Source organism: Arachis ipaensis, chromosome B05, assembly GCF_000816755.2.
Source record: "Arachis ipaensis cultivar K30076 chromosome B05, Araip1.1, whole genome shotgun sequence".
Taxonomy (NCBI): domain Eukaryota; kingdom Viridiplantae; phylum Streptophyta; class Magnoliopsida; order Fabales; family Fabaceae; genus Arachis; species Arachis ipaensis.
In genome coordinates, this window is record NC_029789.2 from 76,282,863 (window position 1) to 76,293,842 (window position 10,980).

The following is a 10,980-nucleotide window of genomic DNA, read 5'->3' on the forward strand; positions in this document are numbered from 1 at the left end:
CATGCCTTACCATACACGAGTTGGTATGGAGAGGTCCCTATAGGGGTCTTGAATGCTGTTCTGTAAGCCCACAGAGCATCATCCAAGCTCCTTGCCCAATCCTTTCTACGGGTATTTACTGTCTGTTCCAGGATTCTCTTTAATTCTCTGTTAGAGACTTCAGCTTGCCCGTTGGTTTGTGGATTATATGGAATGGCCACTTTGTGGCGAATTCCATACCGAACCATGGCAGAGTAAAGCTGTTTATTGCAGAAGTGAGTGCCCCCATCACTGANGCTTTCTTGTGTGTCCTTAGCACTTGAATAAGTGCTTTCTCTTCCTGTGAATTTAAAGCAGAGCTTATGATCATTGGGAAAGTGTCACCTTCTCCTAGAAATACATATTTCAAGGATGGTGGCAGTGGCTTGAGCTCTGGTTTATGAGGTTTTTCCTCTTCAGACACCAGAATTTTAACGTGGAAAAACTCCCAAAAGAGGGACAAAAAACCCACGGGACCTAGTCTAGTAAAATCTTCCACTATCAGAATAATGGGTACACAAACAGTCTTCCTAGTGACACTAGGGCATCTCAACAATCAACAAAATATATCACCAAAACTGGTGGAATCAACATAAACCCTCCACAAAAGTGGGTATCTCAAATCAGGAAAAAGAGAAGGCAGTACAACAAATAAGTTATATCCTAATGTTCATCTCTACACCAGGAATAACATACTAAAATTTCATAAGAAATGGAGCAAGTTTACTAAGCTAATGTAATCAAGGTTGGCATGCCCTTTTCCCCTAAATTTTCCCTTCTCTTCGACGCCGCAACACTGTGCTTTGCTTCCTTTCTTTCAAATTGAAAGAAGTTCACTCTCTCTCCCCGTGGCTCTTAGCCACTTCTTGTTTTCTTTTTTTTTTTTTAAACTTGTGGGCCCCACTTGGTTGGGGACCCACTAACACTATGAGTGCACCAATGTTGCTAGTGAAGTAGTTCCAATTGAAGAATAATGCTTTACTTGCTCTTTCCTTATGATTTGTATCATCAAACTGGTCTGCTCCAAAGGGACATATACATGGCTTGATCCCACCAATCCCTACTGCAATCAAATAGATTCCAAGGAAGAATACACCACTTTGAGTTGAAAAGATTGCTGAAAGGGTCAATGTGCAGATTCCCTGTAAAAAAAAATAAAAACCTCAATCATCAACCAACTAAAGAAAAAAAATATAATGACACATATAGGCAATGATATTAGGCCATGATAATAAGGTTTATTTGAGTTTACAATGAGATAACTTCCATAGAACACAACGATTGTCCAATATCTTCCCCAGTATGCATCAGCAAGGAATGATCCAAGCAGAGGCGTAAGGTAGCATGTTCCCTGAAAGATGGTAACATTTCTTGCTGCAGAAACAGGCCCTTCATGAAGTCTAGTTGTTAGATAGGTGACAAGATTATTGGCAACTCCATAATAGGCCAACCATTCACAGAGGAAAGTACCTGCATAAATTATAGAACCATATACAAAGATAAATGTGGTTGGTACATGGAAAAAATAAGTATAAAAAAGCACCATGTATGTAAAACAGTGAGGGCAACACAAGTTTTCATAAATGATCACCTAGAACAAAGGGTCATAGACAGCAGCAAAAAATGATTCCTGAAGCCCAAATTGGGAACATGCAGAGCAAGATCTTCAGTTCCTCAACTTGTGTCACAGTGCAGAGTCTCCATGGATCAGGGAAATAATCAATTTTGCTCTTAGCATCAGACACTATAGATGCTTTATCGAGGCACCTACATTGCATTTAAAACAAAAATCAATTGGAGTTGTAGAAGGTGCTGAGCAGGAAAACCTGTTCTGAAGTTAATTGGCCTGTGAAAAATAAAAAGGGTAAAATAGAAGAAGTCTAAAGCAGCTTGGAACACATGAGCCATTATCAATTGCATATTCTTAATCAGAAGTTACTTAAAAAGAATGTCACAATCTTCAAATTTTAGGATACAATTTTCTGATGCAATAAACATTTTAAAAGGAAAAGAAAAATGTTAACATACAAAACTGTCAACCGACAAGATTAAAAAAAAAGGTAAACGAAAAGCAAGAAAGAAAATGAAACCTTCTGTTAGTCTACATGGGGTAGGTTAGGTATGACATTGTTCAATTTTTTATATATGCCATACATTAAGGACAGTTGATATAGCAAAGCAGTTCTAGCAATGAAGGAAGTAGTAAGTAAATAAAAAACTTAGAGTCCTTGATTTATTTAGTCTTTGAATTTATTATGTGCATAGCAAACTAATGATTCCTTTATATTTTTCTTTATATTTTCTTGTAGTAATTTTCTAATTTAAATAATTGAATTATACAATAGTGAATAGTGAATAGCAAAATGTGAATTATTTAATACTGGAATTACATGAATAGTTGTATTTCATTATAGTAGTAATTTCCTCATATTTGAACTGCACTACATAAAACCAACCAAGAAGAGAACAACTAAAACTATTTTAGATCGGCAAGGATCACTTGACTTGTTCTATGAACCAAACACTTGAAATCCCCAGCCACATGTTACTTGCACAAGTGATGTGAATACACAATTTCATATATAACAATAATGAGTGTATGATTGATCTTATGTTCTTGCATACTAATAAAAAGGAATGCAATGCATCTCATATCAGATAATCACACAGTCAAAACTCCAAGTCATTCCTAATTACTCCCTCCAAGCCTTAATTTACATCATAAATTGCACTTAACAAGTAAAACATTAAGAATCTAAAAAATTAATCAATTAGCTCCAGTTGATAAAACTAAACAGCTATGGTTAAAGCACGAATGTATCGAATTAACACCGAAACTATAGGATATGTCACATGCAAATCAGATCCGATAAATTGGAGGAAAATTATCGGAAGAAAAAGAACGAGATGATTCTAGAAAACAAAGCACTAAGAAAGAAGGAGAGTTTTGGAGAGAGAAATTGAGAAGAATTGAAGATAACCTGAGGGAAATTAGAGCTGAATCCAAACACTGCCGTCTTGGCTGAGGATTGCTGTGGAGGAGAGGCCTTCAAGTTGCTCTAGCACCTGCAAAAAAATAGACAACAACTTTAATTATAAATAAAAAGAAAAACTAAGAGAAAAAGCAATGCAAGGCGAACCTTAGACGATCTCCACTCTCACCCACGGAGATGTTGAGAACGAGCTTCTGCACCTTAATCTCTCTCATTGGATTTGCAAGTTTCTTATCCGAAGCCTGTTATCATTTTCATTCCAAATCAACACACAAACAAGCAAATAAAAGAAAACAAGAGAAGATCTAAGCGATTACCATTTGATTTGGATTTGAACTAATATGAAGGTGGCAGAATTGAGAGTGAGAGAGACAGTCTTTGAGAGTATCGATGAAGAATTTTTTTATTTTTTTTGTCAGATGCAATTTTTTTGATATGAACATGATCAGAGGTTCATGAGGGAGTAATAGAGTATTAATAAGATTGAAATAATCTTTTTTAGTGTTCATGAATAATGAATAACTAAATGTATTTTTGTTTTATTTGTTAAATTATTTAAAATTTAAAATTATAAGATTAAAGTTAGTTAAATTTAAAATTTTGATTAATTTAAATGGGTAGTTTTTGACAGATATAATATAATCCACGTGGCGTTTTGTTATTTGTCCACGTTTTTATCATATCGGTACGTATGAATTTATTATCGTACCGAAACAAATACCTTTTATTTTTACTACACAATTTTTCCAATAACAACCGCCACTATAAGACTGTCACATCTAATGAGTGGACCAAATCATTACTATTTTAACTAAACTTAAAAAAAAAAGATTTGAACAAGCGTTAACCAAAGTCCATAAAATCTATAAACTAATTCAATTCCTGTATTTAACATAATCTAACAAAAGAATTTGATTTTGAAGTCATCACTACTAGAAAATTAGTTATTACAAACGGATATTTTTGATGAATTTTATCCCACGGAAATACAGACAGAATTTCAGAGGGATTTTTTTGTCGGAAAACAAAAAAAATGAATTAGCATAAATTACAGACGGAAAACAAAATCCATCGATAATTCTGTCGGTAAAATTAATTTCTTTTGTTGGGAAATGGTTACAGATAGAAAATCCATCTGTAATTAAACAGACAAAATGCTACGTTTTATTAAATTATTACAGACAGAAAATCCATATGTAATTTAAAATATTCCATCAGAAATGTTGAGTTAAACCCAACTCTCCCTCTATGCTCTCGAGCTCCACACTCCAAAAGAAAGCTTTACAGTCATCTTCACAGTCATCTTCCTCTCCATTCACACTCCAAACCTTTCTCCTCAGCGCCTTCATCCACTGCATTCTTCCATCATCAACACCTTTGGGTCGTCAATCATCGCTGTTCCCGTGCTATCCCTTCTCTTCCCCTCTTTTACGAGGACAAACCCTAATCCTCTTTCAGTGACTTTTTCTTCCCTTCAAACCTAACACCGATGGTGAGTATTTGAATTTTCTACTATATTTTCTTCTAGTTTTTGATACAATGAAATTCCATTATTACAATGTATTTTTCTACTGTATTTTCTTTTTCTCTAGGTTTTACAAGAATCGCATTGTCAGTATGGGCCACAACAATGCTTAGTTTATATACAAAGATTCAAGTAAATATTCTAGTAAGACATCTATATATTGATACTGCACGAAGATTTGAAAGCTCTAGCACAACGGTGAGAACAACTTTTTTTTTCCATCATTTTTCCCTTTTTAGAGTTTATTTTTTTATAACTCTTATTATGTTGAGTATAATTGGGATGCTTTGGATATATAAGGAGTTTAAAGGAAATCATATATCACTCTTTATAGGTCCTCTCCTGAATGGAGTGCAGGTGACAGCACAAAATCCTGAGAAAGGTGGAACATTTGTGACTAATAGAGAGCGAGTATGTCATATAAAGGTTATAGTCTATAGTTGAGGCTTTATAATTTTCCTTGCATTTTGCTTGGTTCACAGATGCTGTGAAATAACTAGCTGCTGTTATTTGTTGGTTGTCATTTTGGTGCTATGGATTTTCTATTTTATCTTAAGATTATGTTTAGGTGATGAACTTAATTCCAGGGAAAGGTGAGAAAGTATTTAAAAAATTGGAATAGTTTCTCTAGTTAAAATTTAGGTGTTTGCTACTCTGTTGATTGAATCAATGCACAGGTCGATTCAACTAATTAACTTATTATTCTTTCTTGCAATTGAACTAATCTGTCATGTCAGAGTTGTTTGCGTTAGTTGACCTATTCTGTTAGTTACAGATTAGAATGAACCAAATAAAAATGGCACATTATAAGGGTTTAGGTGGAAGGTCCAAATCAGTGGTGTGTTGCAACATGGGTTAAAGAAATTTATCTGCAATACTGTTGAATTTCCCAGCCGACTTTGCTAAATCACATGTAATTTATTTAGCACTTGTAATTTTTTGTCTTAATAGAGTCATCAAATGTAAGAAAATCTCTGGTCCTCTGGTCATGTGCCTCTGGTCCTCCTCCTTCAACTATATTTATTTTGGAAACATATAAGAAAATCTGTTTATGCAGAAAAAGTTATATTGATAGCTAAGATAGTGGTATAGATCTTAGTACAGGCTTACACTAATAATAGTTTCTATTAAATTTGCACAATTGGATTATCTATAGTGTATGCTTTGATTTACCTTAAATTATGACTCTACTAGACGGCTTCAAAGTCCTAGATGCTTCACATAAAGAACAATAAATCACATATCACAATACATTAACAATTTTTGTCATTTCACACAAACAAGAAATTAAGAATCAATATGAAGAGAGACAGAAACCTTATAACTTCAGGTTCCTTCATTTCTGGCATAATTAGCGCAGAAAAAGCAAGAAAAACTTTATAAATCAAATGGTTAATACCCAAAAAATGCAGAACTAGCCTTCTGAAAAATCTTCTCTCTTGCTCTGAGACTATTATTTTCTAAGCCTTTAAGTACAACACATTTGAGATTTGCATTCTCCATGCACCTGGAATTTCTTTTATAAGGTTTGAAGCAACTAAACATTATCTGTATCCAAAGGACAAAGCTTATCATGTTTGATTTTTTTTCTTTTTTCTTTTATTTTATTATTTCTTATCTGTATACCTGTATACTTGGATTTTGGCCTCTACTATGGAGGGATAGATAAGGTGCACTCAGGTGAGTTTTTGTATACTACTACACCACCAACAACTTTTGAGGATAACAATAATGGTGATGCTGATGATGATGCTTTTTCTAACCATTCATTCCTTTGGAGTTGGAATTTTTGATTCACCTTGCAGGCCGCAAATCCCTCATACACTATGCCAAGTTTCATAATTATCAGTACAAGTATCCTTGTTTTTGTTTACATCATATATATATACAAATATCCTTTGGATGAAAGTGCTATTAATTAAACTACAAGAAATGGCACTAAAAATACTTTCTCTGATATATATATCAGAGAAAGTATTTTTAGTGCCATTTCTTGTAGTTTAATTAATAGCACTTTCATCCGGCCCTCTCCCTTAAAGAATACCAACAATATCGGATAAGATACCTACTTATGATTTCTATTCTTGTGATATGTATTTGTACTAGTACTATATTATGATGATTCGTACTTATGATAAAGTACTATATTGTAAACTATATACGTATATTTTTTTGTTCATATTAAGTTAAATCTATAATAAATGCATAGATATTCGTATGGTTTGGTGTAGAGCTTAGTTACTTATCATAGTTTCTTAACCTTATACATATCAATTTAATAATTTAATAATTTAATAATATATCATAGTTTCTTATATGTCAAAACTGCTAGCATTCCTTTGCATATAAATTAGCTGTGTTCCCAACATATAGACTTGGGGTCAATATTCGTAAATTATGATTGGGAAAAAGAAATTTTCAAAAATATTTTTTTGACTTACCACTATTTCATACTTGATGGGCATAACACAATAATAATAACAATTAATAAGAGTTATATTAAATAATAAAAGGGTTTTTTCCTTTCCTCAAAATACCAGACCACTTTCCTTATATGTTATATTCCACTAGGTTGAGAGAGCATAGGAGGAAGCATAAACGTATATAAGTAAGATAGATAGATAGATAGATAGATAGATAGATAGGGGCAGGGGCAGGGGCAGGGGCAGGGGCAGGGACAGTGCACAGAGGTTGTACATGAGATAAAATAAAAATTTATATGCAAAGCTAGTTTAACCGAACCATATGAGTTGTAAACTTGTAATTTTAAGGGTTATCATGGTGCATGGTTATCGTGGTGCAAGGTGTATATCTCCTTTCTAGTCTAATTTTTTGCAGAGATAAGATTCTAAACAAAGGGACCAAAACATTTTTTTCTTATGCATGCAAATTTTCCCAAAACATATGGCAAATGGCAGTAGGGCTCTCCATTAATGCTCATCATTTTTCTTGAGGAAAATCTAGAATTGAGTTTATATTAAGAATATAACATTTTGTATATAAAAAACCTTCTAATTTTTACTACTTTTCTTTCAGATAAGAGAGATTCGCCAGAAATATGATATGGTGACCTACCTGTTGGAGTATATTGACTATCCTGACCAAAGTATGTCTTTTCAGAGTTAAAACTTAACTTATTGCACGTTCATATGTTGTGGAGCATAAGTTCTTTTTATTTTTATATTCTTAAGTTGCACTTCATTTCTTTTCCGATGGTCAAACTCTAATTTATTTGCTTTAACTTTTGGTCATGTTGAATTTTGTCCTAATCCTTCCAAAAAATCCAAGTTCATCTCCCAGATTTACTGAAAGTCCATGTTTTGAACCTTCTATTTGATCTTTGTCTATCTTCTAATGGTATTATCCAATGAACCAATTTTACACTGAACTTTTAGCCTTTGCCTACTCCTTTTCTTCTTCAAAGAAAAATTATCCATATAATTGTAGGTACTTTAGTAGTGCAAATATCATAATTAGTATATCCAACTTATGCCCAAATTCTCATTATAGATTGATCTGCTGTCAGTTCCATTTGGCGAGGGGATGTCTGATGTAGCTTCAAGCAGGGACCTGCGCCTTTTATTGGATTGGTGTCCGGAAAAGGGTTGGACAGTGCCTATGCACACTATACGTACTTATAATCCCATAGTTTGGCTTATCTTTCTATCTGTAATTATTAATTAATATTCAATACATAGTACGATATTTACTCTGTATAAGTGAAATGATGTTACATTATACCATATTTTAAACTTAAATGATCTTTCATTTTCTTTAGGATTATCTGTTTTATAATGGAGCCTTTAGGTTTGTTCAAGTTCAGTATATGAGCTTTCTGCATAATTGGTCTCTAGAATAAAAATATTGTGGCAATGTGCTATTATTGGGTGGGAGAGGATTCCCTATATTAAGAGCATTTACTTTCTCTTGAATTTCTTTTGTTGAATTTATTCTATGGCCTCTCTTTGGTGCTCAACACATGGTCTTCTTAAAGGCAGAAGTATTTAGCAGATGCTATCCGGGGGATCATATTGCAAAATAAGGTTTTGAGGATTAAAGATAAGTCTATTGATCAGGTTCAAACATCCCTTTGAATATCAATTTTTGTTCCTAATTGTGATTCATTAAATCTTGGTCCCTGAATATGAATGTAACTAATTTTATTTTTTTTCCCAGAGGCTCTAGCCTACTTTTGTGAGGTTTTGAAGTCTATTGGAGGTGTTCTTCCAGAACCCATGAAATACACTGCCAGAACCGAAGAGAATAGTCTAAGATCTTCTGGTACCTCACTGCTTAGGACTCTCAGAATTCAGTCTTTGGGAAAGCTGAATCCAATTGATTTGAAGCGCTTGTCTTTCCATATGTCACCACCCCACAAGGCAACTCAAAACAAGAATATTAGTGAGGAACTAGACAGAGAAATGGAAGTGGATCACAAAGATGGAAAAGCTGAAAAGGATGACACACCAGGGTCATAGCTAATAGTTTTAGTATGGTTAAAAAATATATTGAGAATTATAGTTGATGTATCCATATAGTTTGTTTATGTTTTGAATTATATTGACTTGCTTGTTTATAGTACTTTTCTTAGTTTGATAATACGATGAATTTGTTTATTTTGAAATATTATAAATATTCGAATACAAATTAGATAAAAATTTGTATTAAATTTATATTTATTTTGTATGAAAACAAGTTTATTTTGTAATTAAAAAAATAAAAAAATTCTATTTTATCTTACTGACGAATTTACAAACAGATTTTTTGTCTGTAATCAGAGTGTGAGATCATTTTACAAAGTTTCAATTACAGACAAAAAATCTGTCGAAAAATTCGTCTGTAATTACAGACGGAAAATCCGTCTGAAAATTCATCTGTAATTACAGACGAAAAATCCGTCTGTAATTACAGACAGAAAATCTGTCGGAATGTTCGTCGCCTTCGGGAAATGGATGGAGAATTTACAGAGGAAAAATCCGTCGGTAACTGGTAAAAATCCGTCGGTAATTTTCCGACGAAAAAAATTCGTCGGTAAATAATTTTCCAACGGGACTTTTACATAGGGACAAAATCTGTCGGTAACCAAAAATCCATCTGTAATAAAGACTAAATCTGTCTGTAAATCTGTCTGTATTAATCCATTTTCTAGTTGTGTCAGATTAATTTCCATTGTATTGTATTCTAAACACACTCTTAAGGCCTTTCGAAATTAGAGTATATTTTTTCACAAGTTAGATATACTTTGCTATAAATTGAATCCCCTCCTATTAAAGAAAAAATGAGATAAAACTGAGAATTAAACATTACGAAAAATACATTGTATAATGACAATAAAATATACTTTCTACCTTTTTACTAGTTGAAATTTATAATTTTTAACACATCACTCAATAGGCTAATTGCCTCTTCATTGTCGTAACTTTTGGATTGATTGGTAACTCTAGAATAAGCAAATGTAATCTAAGAGGGAAGTAAAAATCTCTCAACTCCACTTATATTTTAAGTAGGAAGTATTTAATGGAACTCTCATATAGTGTATCATTGGATGGAACTATCTAAATTATTCACAAAATACCCCAATTCATTAGATGCATTTATATATGAACGACAAGATTTATTATATTTTTAGAGTAAACTATTAAATCAGTACTCAAAAGATTATAGTGCTAATAAAAATAATTCTAAAAAAGTGAATAATAAAATAGCTCCTCAAAGAAGTCTTCTTTCCATTCAGTGATCACAAAATTTTTTCCACTGAAACTAGAAAAAGAAAGAATTATAACAAACACAATTGAAAGAATAAAAGAAAGAAAAGAAAAAGAGAGATGTCTAAGGTTTTGGCTGTATATTTAAATCTGTGAAAAAAGTGAAATTTTTTATTTTATTAATTGTGTATTATTTCTTCTTCGTTCTTTGTATCAATTTTTTTTTGTTTTGGTGAGTCTAAATCTCGATGGACATAGACAACATTGAGATTGTGTCATCCTGTAATGCATGGATGACAATAGGATCAATTTTTTGTTTTGTTTTGTTTTCGTGAGTCCAAATCTCAATGAACACAGACAACATTAAGTATGTGCAATCCTTTAATGGCATGGATGGCAACAAGATTCAATACCACAGCCTTTATTGTAACGTCTCAAACTTTTATCAATCTACCAATTTATGGGACTTTGTTCTCATATATATAGTTTATGAGCCTATCGTGATATTGACAAAGGTTAGCATCAAATCTCGTGTAATGAGTAAGGCGTAAATGTTGTTTTGGGTGATTATTATTGGTTATGGATATGAACCTTTGTGCAAAAGAATTAATATGAAAATTATCCGTGATGAGAGGCTTAAATTGAAGTTGAGTTTATTAAGCATGCTATGATTATGTTGTTAAAGATTTGTTTATTAATTGGGTTTGGTTGAGGCTTTGATTAATAAATTTGGCATCAG

At 32.7% G+C, this 10,980-nt stretch overlaps 1 protein-coding gene and 1 long non-coding RNA gene across 2 annotated transcripts; one reads left to right on the forward strand and one right to left on the reverse strand.

Moving 5' to 3' along the window:
- On the reverse strand, positions 682-1,796 carry LOC110272043 (protein NRT1/ PTR FAMILY 8.3-like). The gene is made up of 4 exons (XM_021123832.1): positions 1,631-1,796; positions 1,271-1,488; positions 943-1,160; positions 682-694 (listed from the first exon to the last, which is right to left on the reverse strand). The coding sequence occupies exons 1-4, from the start codon at positions 1,794-1,796 to the stop codon at positions 682-684; spliced, it is 615 nt and encodes a 204-aa protein (XP_020979491.1).
- Positions 4,664-5,013, forward strand: LOC110262887. Its single transcript, XR_002347900.1, has 2 exons — positions 4,664-4,734; positions 4,871-5,013. It is a non-coding gene; the product is annotated as an uncharacterized LOC110262887 (long non-coding RNA).